Source organism: Centroberyx gerrardi, chromosome 14, assembly GCF_048128805.1.
Source record: "Centroberyx gerrardi isolate f3 chromosome 14, fCenGer3.hap1.cur.20231027, whole genome shotgun sequence".
Taxonomy (NCBI): Eukaryota; Metazoa; Chordata; class Actinopteri; order Beryciformes; family Berycidae; genus Centroberyx; species Centroberyx gerrardi.
The window spans coordinates 16,606,677-16,632,321 of NC_136010.1; the positions used below are offsets into that span (position 1 = coordinate 16,606,677).

The 25,645-nt window shown below is 41.4% G+C and overlaps 1 protein-coding gene across 1 annotated transcript; it reads right to left on the reverse strand.

The window, feature by feature from the left end:
* Positions 1-398: 398 nt before the first annotated feature.
* LOC139931178 (sodium- and chloride-dependent GABA transporter 1-like) lies at positions 399-7,064 on the reverse strand. The gene is made up of 14 exons (XM_071924614.2): positions 6,833-7,064; positions 6,458-6,589; positions 6,128-6,228; positions 5,849-5,958; positions 5,562-5,694; positions 4,667-4,801; positions 4,464-4,567; positions 3,656-3,780; positions 3,353-3,465; positions 2,449-2,580; positions 2,075-2,177; positions 1,643-1,743; positions 1,314-1,481; positions 399-815 (listed from the first exon to the last, which is right to left on the reverse strand). The coding sequence occupies exons 1-14, from the start codon at positions 7,062-7,064 to the stop codon at positions 399-401; spliced, it is 2,106 nt and encodes a 701-aa protein (XP_071780715.1).
* Positions 7,065-25,645: the final 18,581 nt, after the last annotated feature.

Here is a 25,645-nt window from a genome sequence, read left to right on the forward strand (position 1 = left end):
CCATCCCTTGCACTCTCCAATGATGTCAATTTTGTTCACTACTTCATCTACTATATTCACACTGTATTTACTTGATTCATGAAGATATTCAACAAATTGCTATTCTATTTTCTATGTTTTTTTTCTTTTCTCACAGTATTACACAGTATGTTTACATTTTTTATTCAGATTTATGGTAGTATTTGTGAACACTAACAGTCTTTGATATTGTATTCAGAATGCAAACCAACAATAAGACATCATTGGCCTGGTTTTACAAATGCAGAAAAATTAAACATGGTTTGAAAATCTGTTTTGATCACATATTGCCCCTGGAGGTAGGTGAATCAATTAAAATCTTGGAAGTCCTTTGTAATGTTCTCTTTTGTCTACACGCTCCATGAGGGTTTCTTCGGTGTCTACACGTTGGCCTCGGCGTTGGTCAGGTTAGCGGTCGGGCTCGTCGGGTTGGGGGGGTTCACGGGCTCCGTCGGGCTGGCCGGGTTGGGCGGCGGGCTGGTCGGGCTGGTCGTGGCGGGGGGGTTGGCCGGACCGGCTGTGGCAGTGGGACTAGCTGCAGGGTTCACAGGGCTAGCGGCGGTGGCCGGGTTAGCCGGCGGAGCCGGGTTAGCGGGGGTCGTGGGGCTGGTCGAGTTGACGGGAGCCGGGCTGGTCGGGCTAGCGGGGTTCGCAGGAGCGGGGTTGGCGGGGCTGGATGGGTTGGCCGGGTTGGCGGGGCTAGCTAGGTTAGCGGTGTTGGTCTCCGCCTGCTGCTCAGGTCCGTTCTCCTGAGGCCGCTTGACCACTGCAGGAGGCCGGAGCATTATCCGAAGTCGCTGGGAGAGAAACAAAATGATAACTCAGATTGTAACAAGATGATGCAGGAATTATGTAAGAGAGGGGGTTATGTTAGGTTACAGAGTCAAGGTAGGTCATAAGCAAATAACCAAATCACTCGGGATGGGACGATATATCAAAATTCAATATATCGCAATACAAAAATGTGACAATACGTATCGTGGAGCAGAAGAATTTATCACAATATTTGCTACATTTTATTCTGCTGTAATAATCACAAATGAGATGGCTTTCCCATCACAATTTCTCCATCAAATTTATATTATTTGCACTTTGTAATGCCATTTTTTAAAGATGTGTGGCTCAGAAATAAATATTTATTATCGTATCGTGTTTGTATCGAATCGTGAACCCCATATTGTGTAACGAATCGTATCGTGGGATAAGTATATCGTCCCATTCCTACAAATCACTGAACACATGGCAACACAAGCGATCAGAATCTTCGCCCAACAAGCCCTGCGGATCGTTCTCACCTCTTTGTAGGTGCCCTTGAGTCCGAGATACATATAGATCATGTATCCTGGTATGAGGATCATGGAGGACATGGCCATGAGCCAACCCACTCCCTGACCCCAGCCTGGGAACACGTAGTCTCCCATTGTGAGTGGAACCATTTGTACGGCGCTGAACAAGAACACGCCCTGCGGGAGACACGGGACGCTTTATGCATCCTGACACCACTGGTTACGGGCAGCACTGTCTCGGCCTGACGTGGCTCGAGGCAGGTAATATTGACTTTATTTATTGCTTTCATTTTTCATGTCATGACTTTGGATGTACTGGATTAGTCGGGAGTACTCACGGCGACGATGAGAGGGGTGAACACGACCCAGCACATCTTCCACCATATACACGGCTTGTAGCCAATCATCTCCTGGATGTTGTCGTAGAACCTGTTCACACCTGCGAGACAAATGAATGTATGATCACAATATTCATATCCAATTTATTTCAATTTGCCGCCGGTCTGCCATGCATGACGATGAGGAAGGCGAGGTAGAACACACGGGTGCTCATGACCTTGAGGCTAAACAGCGTTTGAAGCTGCGCTAGTGTCTATGGATGGGTGTGAAGTTACTACATCTTCTAACCTTTGCATTTAACCAGACCGTTCACATCTGTCATGTTTCATCACCTTAACTTGTTAACAGAAGGACATTTTGCTATTTTTAATGATGATTTTGTTCCTTTTTTTTGTTTTTGCTATACACAACGACACACTTATGATACACACCATAGCACCAGGATATGGAGATGCACTCAAAGAAGACCAAGAAGAGCAGACACATTCCACTGGCAGAGTAGTAGTCAAACAGTTTGAACACATAGATGCCACCCTGGTTACAGAAAAATGGACACCTGTCATACAGAGAGTCTATGTACAGATACAGCATAACATACTCGACTCAAATAGACACAAATAGATTACCAAAAGACAAAGAACAGAGCAGAAAATCGAAATATTTAACCCTACTCTTACCCACTATAAAATGCAATCGATTTGAGCTGCATATTTAATGTCCTGTGCCTGCTGATTTTAATGCTGAACGTGTTTAATCATATGCCATTCATAGCTAGTGGTAGCAGAAGAGGGCTGGCCTGCTGTACCTGTGTGATGTTTGACAGTCCGATCACATAGGACACCAGACAGACGACTGCAATGAAGAGCTCTCGTCTGCCCCTAAGAGCCCTGGGAAACTCATCCACCAGAGCAGTGATGAAGCCTTCCACAGTGCAGAACTGAAGGACAGAATCACAGATATAGCATTAAGCATAAAGTGCTTGTGTGATTTGTTTGTGCTATGTTTGCACCTTGCTGCTGTTTGTGTACTTTGATGTAAAAAAAAAAAAATGGAATTTTTTGAAATTACAGTAAGGATACTGACAAAAAAGGCTTGTGGATGTTTTGCAAAATGTTTTTTGTTCTCCTATTCCTCTTTGCATTTTTTCTCCACTTTATGGTCAGATTTCCACTGAGTATTCTTTAACAAGCAAGCCTCATTTTAATGGTGAGGCTGACTGACAATGACAGATTACAGAAGATTGCAATGTGCTAAAACCCATGGAACAAAATTGCCCATGTAATCTTCTGAATGACCCAGCATCTGATTCATGGAGGCCATTTTGGTAATAGCTCTGACATGCAAAAGGACCATTACTTTGACATTTATTATAGGGTTATGATTTATGTCTTTTACTGTGAGGCACTGGTTGGTCATAGCTGGTGTGTAGTTGCATTTAGTATGTTTGTTTCTAGTTGCTGTGGCCTTATTTTAACCCAGATATCATACACACAATAAAGAAACATGGACGTTGGAACCTGCGGGCAGATGGAGGTGATAAAGTTGCATTAAAAAGACTTGACAGCTCATGTCAAAGCTCAGCTATATCTGTCCACAAGGAGCAAATTGCATGCTTATCATGCAGAGAGAGTAGTGGCGAGCAGCATGATATGTACCTGCGTTTACATATTTAGGTCAAACCGTGAGCAGATCATCTCCAAGCCCCTTACCTGGCTGTCTATCCCCAGCATGAGCAACATGGAGAAGAACAGAATGGCCCAGAGCGGAGACACAGGCAACTGGGTTACAGCCTCTGGGTAGGCCAGGAAAGCCAAGCCCGGGCCTGGAGAGGGAATAGGAAAATCACATTTCATCGTGTTTATTCTCATTGAGCTCAGGCGTTACTGTAGCAACACATTCTCATGTAGAATAGATGACAAAATCTGCATGCAGGAGTCAGAATCAATGACAGTGCACCTTTTTGTGAAGTGACAGAACAATCACAGTGGAAGGCATATGCATTCAGTAGTTACCTGAAGCTGCTACGTCGGCAATGGATCTCTTTGTCACATGTGCCATGAAGCCAACAATAGAGAAGATGACAAAGCCAGCAAACATGCTGGTACATGAGTTGATGCAGCACACAATGACAGAGTCTCTGGGGAGAGGAAATATAAAATAGGCCTGTTGTCAAAGATTTAAGCGATTTGTGATTTTTTTTTTTTTCTGTATAATGCGGTCCACACAGGAGAGAGTGAGATCCTGTCTTAGAGTGGCTCAGAGAACACATCACTGCTGTTTATTTCTATTGATCATACAATTGTTTGGCAAAAACACCTTTTTGCTGTGTAATACAGACGTGCAATTTTCATAATTTCATAACTAAAATCAAATTCATCCAAATCAAATATTTGTGTACGCAAAAAATACATTTATCAGTGCAGCCTTTTAGAAAATTAATTGTAAGAATCAGTATCGTTATCATTGAACCATTAAAAACAAGCAAACTGAAATAAATGCAACTATTGTTATGCAACTGATAATTTGTGTGACCCAGAACCAACGGGCTGCCGGAGAAAACACTCAGGCTTTGCAATCATTGTTGGGCTTTTTCCTCTAGCATGCAGACCCAAAGCAAGAAGCTCTCTCCCTTTGTTATTATTTTCATGCCAGCAACTCACAGTAAATTGATTAAGGGTCTTTAATAAGGGCGGATAATACAGTATAACAGTGGCAATTTAATTTCTATGTTCATTAACTATTAGTTAGGATTTGCACTGATGTATTAAATTCAGCTACGTTTTCATCATCTCCTCATTCACTAATTATCCACAGTCTTACCTGTAAACATTATTATTGAAAGGGTTGTAGCTGCCCAGAGCTATAAGTGACCCCAGTCCCAATCCGTAAGAGAAAAAGATCTGGGTAGCTGCATCCAGCCATACCTGACAAAGGAAGACAACCATTTAGCTGCATGAAACCGAACACTGCTCACTCAGGCATGCAGTACATAGGTATCAGCCTGTCAAAGCATATGCCATTACCTCCGATTGTTTGAGTTTTTCAAAGTTAGGGGTGATATAGAAGAGAATTCCTTCTTTAGCTCCAGGTAGAGTCACTCCACGGATGAAGAGAATAAACAGCATGAAATAGGGGTATGTCGCTGAGAAGTAAACGACCTATAAAATGTGAGACAGTTATCAGCAGGGAGGCAATACATTATACCATTGCATCTTAAGGATATTTGTAAATGATGCATGCAGAATTTGCAAATTTGCAAGTCACCCCCTATTCAGAAATCAAAGCCCTTTTCATGAGGGGTTCTAAAGACTTTCCAGATTTATTTTCTCCAGTCTCTCTCTCACACAGACAAAAGAGAAAACAGATGAAGCGACCAAATATTCAGTCGAGAAATTCATTGAAGCTTCACTTTGATTCAGCTCCCTCTCTCTCTGTGCATTTATCACACTGTGCATGTGATTTGTGAGCAAAACGTGCAGGGGGATGGGGGTATTTTGTGACCAAAACAAATTTTATTTGCCATGGTCACGTGACACATTATAGACTTTCGAAATGTAGCACCACAAGGGAGGGAAACTGCTCAAACTGGAGGGAGAAGACAAAACCAGATTCTAGTGTGTGGCTGTTTGTTGCTCCTCCTATCATGAATCCACACACAGTATATACACTGTGTCAGGAGGATTGGAATTAGAGGAGCCACCATGAGGCTGGGTAGGATTAGCGAACATGAGTGTTTGATGTCTCTCTTCTTATTCTAAAAATCAATCTGGACAATACTCACTGCAATCCAAATGATTGATGAGGTGATATGAGAATGATTAATATTGCTTAGCTGTCACACTCTGAACCCTACTGGGAACCAACATAGCAGAGGAGGCCTCAGATGCCTAAATCTGGCAATTGGTGTCCATGTCTTACCTTTCCTGTCCAGCTAACCCCTTTCCAGATACAGAAGTACACAAGGATCCAGGCGATGGCCAGTGTTATAGCCAGTGGCACCCGAATCTGGCCTGGTTTTTCCAAGCCATCGGTCATTTGATGCATGTTGCGCCTATAAGATCAGAGCGAGCAACAATAAGACTATTATACACACAGGGAGACAACTGTGCAGCAAAGGGGCTTGTCTTGTATGTATCTCGGGGAGGCATGCAGGGTACGTTAAAGCTGTGCTGTTTTGAAGCAAGAGAAAGCACTCAGTATCTTACTCCCAAAACTCCACCACCGCACTGGTGAGATTGGTGGTATCTACAATGCTGTAGTTGACATAACATTTCTCTGTGTTCCATGGATTGTTACATGAGCTCCATGGAAGTTCCTGAAAAACAAAAGTACAATGTAGTTCTTCTCCTTGACACACTTGGGGATTTGAAATGGCATTAACAGGCATCTTACAATCCTCAGTGAGCTAGGAAAAAAAAAAAAGCTTGACCCTATGCTGGTTTGAGCTTTGTGTGAATCATGTGAGTGAGCTGTGTAATACTTACAGTGGTGAAGGAGTTGTACAGGTAGTAAATGGCCCAAGAAATGATTACAACGTAGTAAATGTTAAGCCAGAAGGACAGGACAGCTGCTGCAAGGCCAACACCTATACAGAAATGGATGAGATTTTTTTTGGGAGGCAGTCTTTATTATAGTCATCTTCACAATTAATGATTTAAAGGATTTTTTTTTTCCACCATGGATTGTTACAAAATAAAATGTATTATATGTATATATTTTAGATAAGCCTGGCATAAGGAATCAATTGACCAGAGTTTTTTTTGTGTGTGTGTGTGTTTGTGTGTGTGTGTGTGTGTGTGTGTAAGGAGGTATACCTTTAAACATAGGAGCCAGTTTCCATACACCAAGCCCTCCAATTGAGGTGTATTGACCAAGGGAGCATTCCAGTAGAAACAAGGGGACTCCAGCAAATATGAGAGTCAAAAAATAGGGAATCAAGAAGGCTCCTGGATGGATAAAAGTACATCAATTAAGTTATGCATGAAAATTAACAATTAGACAACTGCACTGATGCATTACTCGAACACCACAGCACAACGTCTGAGACGTTAAATCGGGGTTGTAAAATTTGGGTGATATTCATTCTTTTCATCCGTCATCGAGATGGGTTATGAGCTCGAGTCTGTGCATTACCAGCAGCTGAATAGGCCGAACAGTATGCTTAAATTAGTTGTAAAAATAGTGTTTACCTCCGCCGTTTTTTCCACACAGATAGGGAAATCTCCATACGTTGCCCAGTCCAATTGCATAACCCACACACGACAGAAGGAAATCAAATTTTCCCGCCCATGTTTCTCTAGCAGGGAGCTCCTTTTTCTGCTTCTCGGGTTTCACGTCCAGTGACTTGGGCTTGTCATTATTAGTCGCCACTTCGTTCAGTTCTGTCACTTGTCCATCCGTTTTGGTGCCGTTCGTCGCCATCTCTCTGGATTTGGCAGAGGTCCTGGCAGTCGGACGGGAGGCTTCAGCACCAGTCCACGCAGACAGCAGCTTCGCGGTTTTTAGACCTAACCTTTGGACCGAATGTCTGGAGGTGAAGCCTGTACAGACACGGCTCGTCAGTCGCCGTTAACCTGGAATCGTGAATAGAGCAATTGGTCGGTTTCTCAGGACGCGCTCAAAATGCGGTTACTTATGAAGCAAATATGGACACATTGGGCAATAGCTTAATTTACAGCCCGGCAGGTGCAATAAAACAATACAAGTGAAAATCTATACCGCTGACATGCCCCATTTTACCATGAAATATTGCACTTGAAAACATAAAGCGTCTCATGATCGTTTGGATCCTTGACAACATTCTCATTCATATTCTTAGACTCAACAAACAAACACCAAAAACCATCGATGGCAAAGTCATGCTGGACTTCCCCCCTAAATAAAACACAGACGACAGATTGCGCGTGAATTAACAGCAGTCAAAACCAGATCGGCACACATATGAGAGGCTAAACAAAGTAAACACTGAAATAAGTCAATCAAAGCAAGCAGAAATTCACATTCCCGACATCAATGAAAAAAAAAAACTTTAAGACAAATTATAGGATCCGAAACATACACCTGCAGCGCAAGACGCACCGTAGCAATACCAAATAGCCTATGAGAATTAAGCACAATGGAGTATAGTCCACCAATTGCTACCTGCAGACTCTCTCAATAATAATCCATATGCAGAATCTAAAGCAGCGGGGATACAGAGAGGTCTCAAACAAACTGGAACACAAAACGCATAGTGGAGACAAAGGGATGTCCAATGCGTAAAAGCTTTACGCATCAGGCTGCACAAATAGCCACCCCATTCCATCCGATTAATTGTGAACCAAAAGCACTATTAAACGCTTGAGAATGCGTCTACACATTTGCACCATCCAATACATTAGGGGACAGCAATCAATTCTGCATTTAATTGGCTATAGCATATAGGTCCACAGCTCATCGCGTAGAGTCGTTACATTGACCACCGTAACATATTGACCGCTTCAATCACAATTTAATCACAGTCATTATCTCTACAATGACAATAAATGAATCATGCATTTGTGATACTCATTTGAATGAGGTTTCACACGCACACACGCACACACACACACACACACACACAGAGGGAAGAATCCAGCACCCAGTTTACTCACAATGAATCTGTGATCTGTGCCGCCGAGGATGCGCTGCCTGCCACGAATCTCGAAACGAGGTATCCGTAGATTCCTCCCCTTGATGAAGTTGTAAACTCCCAATTTTTCGTGGAACATAAATAGATTTTATTTCCATTAAAAGACTTAGAGGGACCCAGCAGCGTTAGAGGTGTCCAGGCGGGAGCTGTCCAGCGGGGAGCAGTGCTGAAGACCAGGAGGAGGAAGAGGAGGAGGAGGAGGAGGAGGAGGCTGAATCAACACGGGCAGCAGCCGCTTCGCCTTGTGCGACTGTCTAACATCAACAACCAGAGACTCAACTCCCATCTACACAGCCTCAATGTCATCTCAAAGTCGTCCCCCCCTCCTCCTCCTCATCCTCATCTATAGGCTGCACTGACATCGCACTTGCAGCGCGTTTTTCCTCAATATTTGCCGATTTCAAATTGTTTTACTCCCGTTTACCCTGTTTTACTAATAACCAATAATGAGGCATTCACATGGGAGTGGATAGACAGTTTTTGCCACGACCTCCCATAAACAAGCAAGTTTGTATTGTAGTGAATAAACTCGCGGAAAATGTAGCCGCTGTCTATTCCAAAGTGATAAATATTGGACAGTTTTGGTCTGTTTTAGGGTGTTTTCCCCAAACTGTTATGGGACACGATTGCTTAAAATAGTAAATCTCTCTGCCACCACCATAAAATGTGACACCCCCCCCCCCCCCCCCAAAAAAAAAAAAATACTCCAACCCCCCCTCGACTAATATGTAATGTCATGCCGAGGTGCAAAATGGAAACATATGGAGGGCAGTGTAAGCACCATTAACAGGTCCAAACGCGTATATTTGGAAGGTGAGGCCAGTCAGCGGCTGTCTGCAAATCTGGCAAATTGTGATAAAGCGAGTCCGTCAATAAAGGGAGGGAGCATTGGCTGGTTGTCTAACTCTGCCTGTAATCGTCTAAAGCCCGACGTCTCCAGAAATGAAGGGATGATGTGAGAAGAATAAACTCGTGGACCCTTCTTATTCACAAATTATGAAAAAAAAATACATTGTTTCAGCATGGGGAAATCAAGCACGCTGAAAAAATGTTCAGATGGCCGGCAAATCAAGAGAAGAGTGAATCCAAGTCACGGAATTTTTCTTCTTTTTCTAAAGAAACCATCAGGAAAATGAAAGACAACAAGAAAATTGCAGGACAAATTCTTCAGGTTTTAAGAGAAATGGTGAGTGATTCACAACCGATATAAAATGTGTGCAACTCGTTTTAAATAGGCCCACTTGTTTGATATAGACGAAATGTATTAAAGTGTGAACATTTCACATGAGTATGTTGCACAAGTTTTTCTTCTGCTCAGGGAGTTTTTGCCTGAACACAGATGCCATGTTAGCTGATACTTCTGTCGAGTAACTTTTTAAGTGAGCGCATGCTTGTGTTTTTATCTTGATCACATTTCACTTCTGTTCAGTAGGATTTTTAGGCTCTTTAGTTTGTCTGGATGTTAAAAAAAAACATTCTTCGACCCTCATTTAGTGTTGTTTTCAAACTCTAAGTGTGTCTGTTGGTATCACTTACTCATGTGCCATACTGAAAGTGATAACATGCAGATGCATACTTCCCTAATGTTACTGACTTGAGGTGGAGTGGGTGTGCTAAATGTGGAGTAAACTGTTGGAGATGCTGGTGGTGAGATCAGGGGCATTAAGGCAGTAGAGCAGACTACAGTGTGAATGTTCCCATCACAGGCTGAGAGGGCACCAGATGGCAAACCAATGAGGGGTGAACTAACCCACTAAATGATACCACATGAAATGTAGCATTTAAAATCCCATCTGGGTTGCTGTCCCTGCGGACGTGGAGTGTGAAACGTGACACATATTTATACACCTGCTGATGGAGCACACACACACGTCCAGTGGGCTGGTGACATGTCTGCTCCGCCAGCTGACCTCCTAACCCCACAGCTTTGCTTTTGCAGCTCGCTGCCCTTTCACCAGCCGCCTCTTAATTCAGATGGGATCTTGTATTTGTCACCACATGAATCCTATATGTGCTCCATTAGGCTGGGGTCACTTGTCCTCACTTGTGATGGCTTTTTGAGTATGTGACTGAGATTGGGGCATCTTTACTGGGCCGCTGGCTATAAAATCATATTAATATGCAGCTAGAGAAGGATGCATCCAAGGTGTATTTCAATGAACAGTGAAAGCTTTCTATTTTCTATCTATATTTTGAAGGCTTATCTATTTTTTAATGGACGCAGTTGTGACAGTTGTAGTTTAAAAATGTGACTTTGACATCCATAATAAATTCACAATCAATTCAATTCAAATTCAAAATAATCCACAAAGAAGAATGAAATATTAAATAAACCCTGAAATTTGACCATAAAATCTTGAGTTTGTTTAAAATATATACACAAATAAATTATATAAAATGCATGAAAATGTAAAGATGATTTTTAAATGTAAAATGAAGAAACAACCCCTGCTTTTTCAGTATGCGGCTCAAACAGTTTTGAAATATATTCCTGAAGATGTCAATGTATGAGATTGCGTTTTTTCCCTCGATGTCTACTTATTAATGAACTACCTTGAAATTATTGTTTTAACTGCTACGTAATCTCTGTGCAATCAGAGCACTTCTCAGTTTTGAGATGTATTTTCATGGCCTCATATTTCTCAACACCAGTCTGCAATTTGAGGTCACAAATGAACTGATTAGCATGATGATTAGTCATTAGTATGCTAATCATAAGCAATCCACATATTTTATTCATATTGTTGCGGTCTTGTTTTTTCCGCTTCTGCTAAAATTGTGTACACATTCCATTTTTTGTTGTTGTTCTAAACATTCTTGTCAATCTGGAGATACAGTCAGCATTTGTACAAAGAGAGTAAATACAGATAAAAGACATTCACTTGAGACATAGAGGGTAAAATAAAGGGAACACGAGCTCAGCGACTTCTCTCATTGATGATGGCTTTGCAGCGCTGCTCTCTCTGCCATGATCTTGGTCCACTTATCAGAGGGCAATGGCAATAGCAAGCACCACTAACATAGTTATTTTGAGTGATAATAGATATGATAGCAGAAGAAAACACTGCTTCAATCACCCTTTCAGAATCCCCCATGAATGCTCAATCAGGATCATATCTGGTTATTGAGAAGGTCCTACATAAAAACAGGCTGCCACACACACACACACACACACACACGCACACAGCTTAAATACAAAACAGAGAAGCATGACATTTTTACAAAACCAATATTTTGACAGCGTAGCTGTCTTCATCAGGGTATTTATATCATAACTATGTCTTACTGGATACTCTGACAAAGACAGTTATGCTGTCAGCGTCATGGCTGTACAGCCACTTTTCTGTTTTTGCCTCTTTGTTTCCAGCAGCCTGTAACCATCATAGCTGGTGTGTCTTTTTCTCTGCTTACAGTAAGAAGGTCTTGTCATATACATCGCCATTGCCATACTCTTCAGGCAGTTGGTTGACCACTTGCGTCTTGTTGTTAGAGGCATTGTCATCCTGGAATGCATCTTTTCCATCAGGGAAGAAATGCATACCTTTGTAAGTGATCACTCACAATTGTAATGTTAAGAGTGAATATAATTTGCTCTGCCCTCGCAGGGACGATTGATCAAATTTACCTCACAGCAGGAAATGCACCCGACACCAGTCTAGAGACACCGCAGCCATTCCCTTCATGTTTCTTTTATTTTGACTCTACCTCCTGCATCCCAGGCACAACGTATAGCCTCCTAAGACACTGAAACCACTCCAAGACTGGATGCTCCTATTTGTCTGTGCTTCTTCCAGTAAAGCATTTGTTTAGCATGACCTAAATTGCTGTGAAGTGAATGCCTCAGCAGCTCTGTCTCGCCTCTCTCTCTCCCTCCCTCTCTCTTTCTCTTTCTCTCTTTGTCTGTCTCTCTCTCTTTCGTTCTTTCTCTTTGACACACACACAATTTACAAACAAGCAAAACAAGCTGAGAGGACTGTTTTTTTTTTCATATTAAACAGCTTTTGCCGGATATTGTTTACATTTGTAGTGAAATGTGGGTTGTAGGAATCACTGAGGTGGGTTGGCCAATTATATTTCAGAAACACTGAGTGAGGCAAATTTTCGGAGGCTGGTTTTTCACTCTCCTTGGTGTTTTTTAACTAGCTTTTTTCCTGTATGAGGATTCTGATATAGCATTTGCCTCTCATTCAAAAGAAATGTCAGCCCTACAAATCCACGGCATTAGACAGCTGTGATTAAAGAGACGCAGCTTGGTGTGTAACATCGTTGGCATCAACACATCGATGTATACCGAACAGGACCGGGACGTCTATTCACAGCCCTGTCTGACAGCCAGCACACGTTTATGTGGATTTAGTAAACATATGACCTCCATGATAATCAGTATGGGGGCACTAAATCGCTTCAAATTTTGTACATGTGTTGCTAGGCAACAGCATAATCGGTCTCCGTCTCTCTCGCCTTGCATGGCTCTCTCTACTGGGATTGCTGTGCTGCTATCATTGAAAATGTTTAATTAACTTCTACAAAAACTCCATTAATGGCACAGATTAGGGTTCTGAGGGTTAAAAAGCGCATCTGTAGGCTGCCCAGAAATATACGCCGACATACAAATGTGTGTCAGAGATGAAAAAGGGGCCTTTGAAATGGAATATCCAGTAACCAAGCATCCGTTTATAATCTAACACAAACAGCTTAAGTGACTGTTATGAACAATTTTAAAATCAACAACATGACAAACGAAAGGTTAGGTGGTAAATTGGACTTACTGGTTCCATTCTAGACAAACTTCATATCCGCAGAGATAATCTGCTGTGATCGATTCTGAAAATTAGGGCCTGCTGAGCTAAACAATCGAATACAATGACAAGTGCTATTATGGCAACTGCTGCCCTGTTAGAAAATGGTGTATTGAAACACCAAAATTGTGTTTTCGTAAGAATGGACTAACTCTAATGTTTGTATGTGTGTGTTTGTGTGTGTGTGTGTGTGTGTGTACACCCCTTTCCCCATGTAACACAGAAACTTGAAATACACTTACCCTGTAAACTAGGGTTAGGCCAATATATTGGTTTGCCAATATATCAGGCTAATATTAATCTTTTATTAGATAGCGTCATGTGGTCCACTGCTGATATGATGAAAGTTTCTCTCTGACCACAGCTACATAAAAACAGGAGATAAAACCTGATATGACAATTTTCTTTGTTTTTTGCTAACCTTAAAAAAATCTCATTTGTTTGGGTTTTGCCGGAGAGTTTTAGTGTCCCATGATGATCTAAATGCTGTTTCAGAGGCTTTTTCATCCTGTCAAGAATACAATTCTAGGGGCAACACTAAATAGTTGTATAGTTTTGGCATGAAAATAGAAAAATTTAAAGACATTGTATATTGGCACAAAATATTAGCTATTTGCAGCTTCAATTCAAATATATTGGAATTAATCTGCCTTCAAAAACCCATTGTGGTTGAACCCTATAATGTAAACTATGCATTATATGTACAAAGACTTGGATATGGCACAACTATTATAGAATCGCAATTATATAGCAATGTCAAATACAAAGACACAATGCACTAAAATGTTGCTAATTACAGCTTCGCTTACCTATAAAATTATTTTGTAACTTGCTCATAATTATTAGATCCTAATTATTACTCTCATGACTATCTTACATAGTCAAAAAATAAGTAGCCTATATAAATAAATACAAAGGCTGTTATCTTACAATAACAGCACAATATCTTGTTGGAATGTTGTGTAGGGAGACCTGCATGATGTCTGGCATCTGGTTCTAAATCCAGTATAAAAACTGAAGAATAAAATTGAAATAAAGACTGTTTCGCCATCATCCAGTTCAGTGTTCTCTTTAATGATCCATGCAGCATGGAGAGAAATACACAGCAGAAGGAAAGAGAGAGTTACTTTAACAAGGCTTATATGCACAAGGACAAATATTCACTAGACAAAACATTCGCTAGACAAAACATCGTCTCATGATCAAACCGCTGCCACATGGATGGTAAAATGCAACCTATGGCGTCCTCATCAGCACTTCGTTATCTAGCACTTTGCACTGTCAGATAACATACGTTAAGAAATGTGTTGAATAGTATGTTGAATAAGCAACGTACTGCACTAAGCATGTAGACTTAACATGAGAATAATTGACTGCATGTCTGTCTTGTTGCCTCATAGCCTTACTGTCACATGGTTAAGGTGTTAGACCTGTTCTTGCAGTCCATACATACATTCTTCTTGGTTTTTTTTTCAAAGCATACATGAAAGCAGAACAAAGCTAAAAATATATATAAACCACTATTAACTTGAGTATACAAAATATTTTCCATTATATGCATCCACCAAACCAAATCCCCCCACCTGTACACCTACTGTACATGTACACACACACACACACACACACACACACACACACACTCAGGATAGAACATGTAAGAGTTATGTCTATAGATTAATAACCACAATTAATTAATTCTTAACATTTATGACAACACCAATATCACTATCATTATGGTGTGTTTTATTCATATTTCATGATAAGCAAACAACTGCTAATAAGCAAATGGTGCAAAAGTGTATAGAGATCATGACAATTTTCTAGCCTTTGATGAATTTAACATCCCGTCTCAGTTCATTTTTTGGAAACCATTAATTTCTCTAATAAAATAATACCCACTTTCTCTGGAGTCAACCTCACTGATGAATGATTTAATGTAGACTTTAAGTGCAAAACAGGTAAAGGTGGTTTCAGCTGTGGCTTCAGACAGGGTGTGGACTTAAAGTTTGTCATTGTATGCAAATGTTTGGGATTTATAAAGACGAACATGCCTAGTCCCTGTGAAATCTGAAATATAGCAGTTATTTGTTATTTGCTATTTGTTAAAGTTATTCATCACATCACATCTGCCCCCTGTGGTTTACATGGCTATTGAGATAAACTCAATAACAAATTCTGAATCTCTGTGCATTTTCACATCACAGGGAGTTAATAAAATGCTTTAGGGAGTTGGTTAAGAAATCCATTTGTATAAAAGGTACAATCTTGAATAATATCTTAAATAATACCCCAGAATTTAACCGACTGAGTTGCCTATGGTTACAGTGTTCACCTTACAGTTAATATTTCTGCAGTTCAAAGCCCATGATTCTGTGCTTGGTAAGTTTGCCTGGGATGTTTGGCCCTAATTACAGTCAGGCTTGTGGAGAAACAGATTCAAGATTACATGTAATAGGATTAAAGCAATTTGATTACAAATAAAGAACAGTGACAGTTATGGGAAAAAAAACAGTAATCAGATTGCAGATAATGTTAATTATTTGATTACGGAGAAAGTTATTTGGGGAGAAATGCACTTTGCCTGAGATTATACGCAAAAATTACTTGACATAATAGTTAGATAACAATTAAACTCTCCAAATTACAGTCTGTAGACTCGGATAAATTGCATGCTTAACTAGTGTGTTAGCACTTGAGAAGGAACAGTGGCTCCACTTTTAGGGCTGAAAGTCAGAAAATCTGGCATGGCTCCCAGTTATGTGTTTCAAACCTAATTTGTTGGCTTATAAAAAAAACCAACATTTTTAAAGCTTTTTATGTTTTATATAGCCATCATTAAGGTTCATTTTAATCACCATTACTGCTAGCAACATTACATTAGAGTCCTTCATACAACCAACTGTTCACGCTCACAATATATTCTTGCACTGGGGTCATCTGTTGGCATACAGCTGGCTCTCCAGATATCTTAGAACTGAGAAGCTGTCATAGAAAAGGAGACAACAGTCTCAGTTCCCATGAAACACCTCTGTCAGAGAAAGTGAGACGGATGGGGAGTGAAGGGAGAAGAAGGGCCCATCATCAGCATCACCAAATAGGAGTGAGCTGAGACATGGAGCTCTTTAAATGCAAGCTTTGACAGAAGCCTGCAATCCCTTCTCACCACACTGCCCCTGCTAATCCCCTCCATTCAACCACATCACTATGGAAACTGACTGGATGTCTCACCCTTGCTGCCGAACTTGTGCCACGCAGCCATGTCCGCCGCTGACATGGAGGTTGTGCAGCAAATATTTGCTGATCACTGTTCCACTACACACCTCGCTTCTCCATGCTGTGGCCATGTTGGTTATGTATTGGCTGCCATATTGATGCAGCTCCATTAGGTTGCAGGATAATGAGTTTTGAAATCTGGAAGATGGCTTGTGTGTCTTGACTACTCAATGAGACGATCAAATTGGGAAATTCATGGTATATGCTCAAAGCAGCGCAGAAATAAGTAATTCCGTCCTTTGCAGGGAAACAGAAAAAAACCTTTCTTGGCTACTTTGTGGGGAGTTTGAGGTGGATGGAGCAGAATATTTTCATATTCCTGCGATTACTACCTATTTCATTTCTTTGCCTTTCCTCTGGCAAAATTGCGGGAGAATATTTGTCATGGTTTTAAAAGGTTTATCAGCTTCAAAGCTGAGAGAGCTGGTCGTCCAACCCATCAGTGAGACCACGCAATCCTTCCAGCACTGACAAGAATGGGCTAGAGCATGTGGACAAAATTCCCCAGCTAAGCTCCCAATTCAGAGCTTTTACATAAAGCTTGGAGAAGCACATTTGCATGTGCCATTGACGTCAGCTCTAATCCATCCCAAACCACTTCTCCAACCCCCTCAACATCTCGGAGAGGAGATTCAGTAATTACTAATTACAGGAGAAAGATAGTCATAATCACTAGCTCCATCAGCCTGGTCAGCGCCACCACTGATAGCCTGAGATTAGCTGGATTTAGCTGGAGAGAAAGAAGCTCAACAGAGCCCACAGGTAAACACAACCTAAACATGCACTGACACACGTTCATGTAGCCAGCATGATTTGAAATGAAGACTGTAGCATAACTACATCTTACTTTGCTTCATGCCTCCTGAGCCACATGGTAGACAGTTCTAGTTTAAGTCTTATAAAATGAAATTAGGAGAGTAGCCTAAGCATGAAAAACAGTAATTTTGCTTCTTGCTGTCACCTTACATATTTTCATAAAAGTGCCAGAAGCATGCCCAGGACTTGTATTACCTGCCTGGTTGAAATTTCAACCTAATTGGCCCTATGGCACTCCTCAGCATTGCATGATGCTTATTTAGACATTCTTCTGCAATTAGGTGGTTGGAGTTGTGCCAGATATCTATCAATAATCTCAGTTCTGCTAAATGACTAAACAATTTACCATAAGCTCTGAAGTTTAAGGTAGATCACTATATTTTTCCTTCCTTGCTCTCGGCATCACTGTTGTCCCACATGAAAACAAGGAGCGTTCCTGCATGGACCTGCTTCCAAACGCTGCTGTGGCATTTCGAAAAGTCTTATCTAAAAGACAGTTGCTCTTGGACTGATCCAAATCATCTGTCAGTGAATTCATTCAATTTATCAAGATCAAGATCAGGAGATATTTGAACCAAAAAAGTACGGCACAGTATGTATAACCCTCAGATGTAGCCAGAGATGGATTTATTATCATCAATAAAAATACCCAATGAATATTTGTGAAGTCTTCTTTGTCTATTTCAGTTATTTTACTGTTATAACATATCACTCTCACAGAATTAACTGTCATTTGTAACGCATTAATAAATAGTTGATGATGAAATAAATAACTTATATCCTTAATAAATAATTCATTACTCATTTGTTCTTACAAATTCACATCTAGTATTGCAACAATCAACATTATGTAAACATTTATGAGGGTGGGTACGGACTGATTTACAGTTGAGGCAGATGTTGTGTTGAAGATGCTGTGGCTATGGAGAAACGTCTCTATATTGTAGTGTGTTGGCCAACTAAGACATTTTGAAAAAGACCATTTTCACATTTTTGCCTAAAATGCAACTCAGCTGCAGTGAGGATGGTGTAAGGTTCATCAGTCAGCTACAGCATGTCTACATAGTGCAAGCTTGCCCAGAACAGAGACACAAAGTAATATACATTCTCATTTTGTACTAGGCCATATACTTCATATACATTGTTTACTATATACATACTGCACATCATATACTACTCCCCTATAGCCCTCAGATTCAGATTCAGATTCAGATTCAGATTCAGATTCAGATCACTTTATTTTTCTGCTAGGAACTTCAAGTGTGGAGGTATCAAACATTGGCCTACATCAAGACAGTAATGGAAAACACAGTAAACAGTTATAGTCATAAAACATAAAAATCATAAAAACAGTCATAGTCAGTCAATATAACAGTCATAATAAACAGTCATAAAAACAAGCAGAAAAAAAAGAAAAAACCTAAAAGAGGTACCTGCTAAGTAGCCAGACTAGCCTAAGACTTCATTAGCCTGATGGAAGAAGGCCCAAAGCTAGACATGAGCAGCTTTTTATTGGCATATTATTTCCCTTCCCTGCCTTCCCTTGCCAGTCAGCCATCTGCCATGAGTCAATGTGACTATTGTCTATAAGAGCAATAATAGTGTTTAAAAGTTTTTTATTTTTTTATTTTTTAGAATGTTTCATTATACCTAATTACACCTAATGCAACTGCAAATAAAGATGCTGTAACAAAGTCAACGATATTTAACAGGTGAATAATTGTTTCTCTACTGACCCAGTCCTGTACATTAAAACAGTAGAATTTTACTTTGCAATAGAAACACAGTGAGAGATCTTTGAATTTGGACTTTTTGAAAGAATCACAAAAAGTAAGTGATGAATGCCAAACACTGGGCTAAACTGCAGGTAGAATTGGATTAGAAGTAAAATAAAGAAATATATATATATATATATCCATGACCATGGCAAAATGTAAATATGCTGTGAAATTTCTATAGGCTATATTTAAATATGTTGTGAACATTGGTGACTTTTACCTTTTACCTTTGGCCAAATTGAGTGAAATAAGTGATAGAGGCATTATGAAGTTTATGCCATTGTTAGACTTAAATACAGAATACATTAAAATTGAAACTAAACAAGTCAGAATAGGCCAATGCATGTGAAGTCAGTATATAACTAAATAATTCCACTATAGCATTACATGTCATTATATGATTAATTAAGTGTCTAGTCTTACTTATGAGGTGGATTTCTATACTTTGAGCTCCAGCTGGTGTACTTCTTCTCATCCAGAGCTGTTGGCTGCTCTTATTTGGTTTCTTCTGAAGTTGACATAATGTCCTGCTGTGAGCTTATAGACCACAAATCCCCCGCTACAAACCCACAGCACCCAGCGTCCACTGGGGCGACCCATGGCTCACCAGGCTTGCTCTTCAGCCTTGGCTGCAAGTTCTGGCTATCAAAGTTTCTTCTTCTTTGTCTCATGTCTCCCCATGGCACAGTAAACTCTCCAAAGTAAACAGCATTTTATTTAAAGAGCATCAGATTTTCCATGGGCGCACACCAGTGGTCGACACACTGCTGGAAAATGGATTTAAAGTTGCCCAGCTAATTGGTGAGTCCAGTGTTTTAGGTCATGGGCAGATATTCCATTAGGGGCTTGGCCACTGGGGGCATTACAGATTTTTAGGAACTTTTGGGCATTTGTCAGCATCCATTTTCCCTTTACTCTAAAATACCCCACAGGTTATGGCTCCCTTCCCTGCCTAATTTCTCCTTTCCAACAGAATGCTTTCCACCATATATAATCTGTTTTTGGACATCCTTCTGTTTCTGTGCATCCCTTCATGCAAATAATAAATGCCTTTATTTAAAAGGCTTGTATGTCCTTATCAGACCCACAGTACATAATGTTTTTTCTAAGTTTTGTGGTCTGCATTAGAGCAGAACATTTTTGGTGTAGAGGGTCACACTGCCTGCACACAGCAGTATGAATGCATTAGCATTAAGGTTCTGGAGAAAATGCCCTTTTCACTCGACCAAGTAGATTTTCATTCTTGCGTGTAACTCATTTAGCTAGGTAGCTAAATGATGCTATTTAACCTTTTACACTGTGCTGGGATAACGAATGTGGATCATAATTCATTTTACAAGAGAAATTGTAGAGACATGTATGTTCACACACTGTTGTCACGGTCAGACGTGACATGCATGAAGACAGACCCAGAGGGTGTGGGTGCACGCTATGTGCCTGGTCGTGTGTGTGTGTGTGTGTGTGTGTGTGTGTGTGTGTGTGTGTGTATGTGTGTGTATACAAATGTACGTGCATGTGTGTATGCATGCATCTGGAGAGTGATGGTGAGTTTGTGTAAGGACCCCAGTGTGTGCATGTGTGTGCGTGTGTGTGTGTGTGTGTGTGTGTGTGTGTGTGTGTGTGTGTGTGTGCCTGGATGCCTGCGTGCTTGTTGTGTGTTCCGGTAGAAATGTGAATGATCATTGCAGAGTATGCGCACGGTGATGCAACACCTCCAATGTATCCATCTCCTAAAATGGGACAGATGTATGAGCAAGAGATGAAGTCACTTAATTTAGTTGTTGGCAATGGCATCAGGAAACATTGACCTTTCGTTGATTCCTTGAGGCCACGAAGTGAGTCACATGACAGCCGGATATTTACAGTGCCTCTCGTCACTGGCCTTGTCAAATCACAGCACACTTCACTGAAGCCTAGTGGGCCCTAGGCTGGACTTCGGCTACACAGACAGATGCAAAGGTGTTTTTTTTTGTCTCTTTTAGCCTGTGCTTACTGCAACCCCGAATAGCACGGAAGAACAAGAGGGCATTAGGGGACGTGCGTGTATGTTTGTGTGTGTGTGTGTTTGAGTTTTTGAGTGTGTATTTGTGTGTACACATGAGAGCAGGAGAGAGAGAGAGCGAGAGAGAGAGAGAGAGAGAGAGAGAGAGAGAGACAGACGAAGAGAGACAGAGACTGTCTGCAGGACCAATGAATTTCAGGCCAATTTATCTTGTGAATGAGCCTCTGGAGGGCATCCATCCCCAGAGAGTTCCATGAATTGTATAACAAATAAAACTGTACTTCTGAACTCACATCTCGCAGAGGATAACGCTGGAATTTTCCAAAGCAGTAGTGAGAGGGTCATGAACATTTTTCTATTGCTGTTCTCCTCTGTAGGTAATTGGTTTGTGTGATATTCCATTATGTCTCTGTGGAGCAAACAATACGCAGCAGGGTAAAATAAGACAACATTGATCAAGGCTCTGCCGGCTTCTATTGCGTTCCATCATTTGAAACCTTTTAAAGAGCTCATTTAGATCTACTATATAGCCTTCCTGCACCTGCACCTACTCTTCTATACACTATCAAGCCAAGCATGCAGGGCAAAAGCTGAGATTCACAATTTTGCTGCAATACGGGGACATGAAGTTGTTTCGGATGGCTCTAATTGTAACTAAGGCTGGACCATTAGGCAGTTTTGCATGTTGGCAGCCCCAAATGGCAGCGAGAGATAACTGAGGACTTCAATACCAAGAAGCCACGTAACGTGGCATTAGCAAACTGCACTCCTCTGACCTAAATTTCTTCTTCTGTGTGGCTGGAAGGGATGGAAATGGTGAAAGAAATCTTTTGGCAGCAGGTTCAGTCATCGCTGGTGAATCTCTGGACGGAGCGCTCACTCACTACTGTTCAGGAGCCAGATTTGTATTTCACTTTTAAGTTTCCTTCCACCATTCCCTGTGCGTGGAGAGGATTTCCCACCAGTGACCACAGCCAGCAACAAAATAATAATAATCATTTGAGCAAATAAGGTGAATATATGGCATCTCAATTAGTGGGGAGGGGTTGCTCTTCTCTCACTTTGTGATTTGGGCTGATAAGATGGGTGTTTTTTTTCCACATAAAATCTTTCCTAGTGCCGCTTTAATTCTGACAAGCTATTCTGGGCTCAAACACTAGTCCAGTTACAGAGGTATTTCAAAACATTTTCTCTTGGACACAATACACAGAGCACAGATCAGCAGAAACACTGGCCAAAGGCAGATACTAAGACAATCCATTCCAGAAATAGGAGTGGCTTACCTAACTTTGGAATAAAAATCATTGCAAAAGTGGCATTCCAGGATACTTTTTTGAGTTTAATTATATTTGTATTGGTGGCCACATCAGGCTAGTGCATTTTCATGGATTTCTGTAGAAGTCAGATTATAGTTCTTGACAGAGTTAGTTCTTTGGCCAGGGACATTTGATACTTCCACTCTGATTTAGCACAGAAAGGTAGCTTACTATCTGGATGTGGGGTGACAACAGTGGGAGAGTGAAAATGATGATTCCATCCTCTCAATATACTCTCAATTGAGCTATGTTGTAAATTAAACACTAGTGAAATTATGCTGCTGTTCATTTTACTCTGGAACTTCTGAAACATTCTCAAAGACCCCAAGGGTCCCTGGATCCCATTTTAGAGAACTGCTGTTTGAGGGAAAGCGGAAAGGGAAGAGACACTGACACATCAAGGGATCAGAAATGGGGATGTGTGCACACAGTGAGAACACCAAGACAGGCAATTGTCTAAATGTCATACATTTACAAGTGGTTCAAAATACAAGTTGTTCTGCCTGTATTTTCTCCTCAAATAGGGCATGCAGTCTGATCTGGCTGGGATAAGGTCATCTGTGAAGGTTAGAGCTCGGTCATCTGCCTTCACTGATGTCTCTGAGGAGCACTGGACTGTAGACATTTTGTTTGCTTATGTGTATGCTTGTTGTATTTGTGTGTGTGTGTGTGTGTGTGTGTGTTTTTGGGTGTGTGAGCGTTTGTGTGTGTGTGTGGGGGGGGGGGGGGGGGGGGGCGATAAGGTGTTAAGTCTGTAACTGCAGGGCAGTGATGCACTGAACCGACTGTCATCGCTATGACGCACAAACTTGTATGACTATGAAGACCGCTGTTTACTGAAAAAAAGAGTGTGTCATCTGTGTTGTGAACTATCTTCATCAAACTGCATTACCGTATGCATACTACATATAGAAATGCACACATGCCTGCATGACATGAGACTTGCACAGAAACTGGCACCTCTGTCAAGTGAGTATTAACATTATGCAATATACAAAAGACATTTTAGATATGTCTAGATGAGTAGATAGCAGTGAAACTGTTACTGAGCCAAAATCAAAAATCAAACATATTGTGTGATTCACAGGTAACGTAAAACTATTTACACTGGGTATTTGATTGCATTTAATTAAATGATTAACATTTCTTGTTGTTGTTGTTACTTCACTAGTCAGGTCCGCTGTTTATTTCTCATCATTTGTTCTTCCTTTGTCCAGGATAAACATCCAGACAGACCCTTGAACGCTTCTTGTGCTGCTGCCAGATAGAAGAAACATATTTTATATCTTGCTGGAGGGGAACATCATCTACCATATATCTGAGAGGAATTCTCTTCTGGGTGTCTCAGACACTATTATGGGAGGTGGGGGCGGGCGGGTTCGGGTGGAAAGGGCGGTAGGAGACTTGGTGGTCCGCTGGACTGGAAAACGCTGCCCCCTGGCAGAGACACAGTGAGTGGCTCTATCAGCGCCGGAGCTAATGTGGCCACTGGCTCATTAGAGCTCTGATCTGAGGAGCGCTGCATAACGCTAAGTCGCTCAGTGCAAAGACTTTCAGAACGGAGCCGTTGAACACAGCGGAGCAGAGTGCAGACATCGCTCCCCCTCTCCTCTAAAGCCAAATCCCTCAATTTGGGCCTGATGTTTGTCACCGATGAGAGAGCAGAGAGAGCAGAGAGAGCAGAAAGAGCTGAGAGTGTAGGCTTCCCCTCTGAGCAGTAAGCACTCACTGGAGAGACAGAGCTGGACACAGAGACGCCTCAAGCCACTCCTCCTTTAGTCTTTCACTCTGTATACACAGCATCTAGAGAGATGAGGAGAAAAAGAAAAAAATAGAGAGAGAGAATGAGTAAGAGATAGAGAGTGGAATATAGAGAGGATGAGTGTAGAGAGTTTGATGTAGAGAGAGAGAGTAACAGACAGACAGAGAGACATGTTCCTCAGAGACACAGCTACACACACAGACCCTTTACAAAGACGTGGCCCTCGGAGTGAGAAAACACTGCACATCGCTCACACAGGCAGAGCCCACACACAACAGGAGCCATTGACAGGTTGATTGTCGATGGGAAGAGACAGAGAGAGAGAGAGGGAGAGAGATAGAGAGAGAGAGAGAGAGAGAGAGAGAGAAGGGGGAGAAAAAAAACTGGGAGAAAAAGAGAGAGGCTGACACACTCAGACCCCCCCTCACTCCAATCAAGGAGATGAGGATGAGGAGATGAAAGAGGGGTGGGGTGGGGGTGGGGGGGTGCAAAAGACCTATGCTTCACGCTCAGCTGCACATCAACACAATCACTATATCACACTAGTATTTTAAATTGACATGATGTATGGTGTGTAGCCAATAATAGTAGATATTCATGAATGCAGTCCAACTGATTCAATACTACCAGCCTGAGAGATTATGCCTTGGGCATTTCGAAATATTGCACACTTGGGATTTATATTTTTCTGCAGGAAGAGATTTAGGTTGATGATGGAAATTCAGCCGTTATCAAATAACTATTCAATCAGATCACTATTGTAATGTTAAATAGTGTTATATATATAGCGCAAAACTAAAACATTACGCATAACCTGATTTGATCCAAACAAAGCAGTTTGTTCCCATGTTCAGCCTGAGACATGAAATGAAATCGTTTGGACTTGTGGATTTAGTCAACCAGAGCATTTGCATAAATGGTTCTGGCAAACAAATAACCATTCTCACCCCTATTTATGACCATATGTGTGTGTGTGTGTGGGTGCATGCATGTGTATGCATTTTATATATGCGTATAAGAGGCAAAGAATAGAAAATAATACAGTCACTCTGAGGACAAAATGTGGTGGCAGGGAGGAAGGAAGGGAAGGAGGGAGGGAAGGGAGGTGGAGGGGGGAAATAGCCCCGCTCATCTCCTCTCATTTTCTGCCCGCTACTACCCAGCAGAGTTTCTATGGCAACCCCTCAAAAAGCGGTGTGCGGTGAATTGTGGATTTGAGATGCGCTGTCTGATTGCGCTGTGTGGAGGAGATGGCTGACTCTTTCGTCAGCCTTCCTCTGTTAGAGGAAATTGGTGGAGAGCTCCAGTGAAACAGCACTCCATATGCTCCCTTTGATGTGGGGTTCTCCAAGCAGCATGTGCCAGTCTATGGTAGCACCGTGTGTGTGTGTGTGTGTGTGTTCAAAAAAGCTTTACATTAGAAGCTAGTGCCCCCTGCAGAGCTGCTCATTACTCTTGGCAGCCAGCGCACCGCACTCGGCTCTCCAAATGAATCTGTCTGGCTGATCATGTAGACTCATCAGTATGCTTTGGGTTTCAACTGATAGAGCCGGTGCCATTGATGATGATTAATTTCTGTTCCGAAT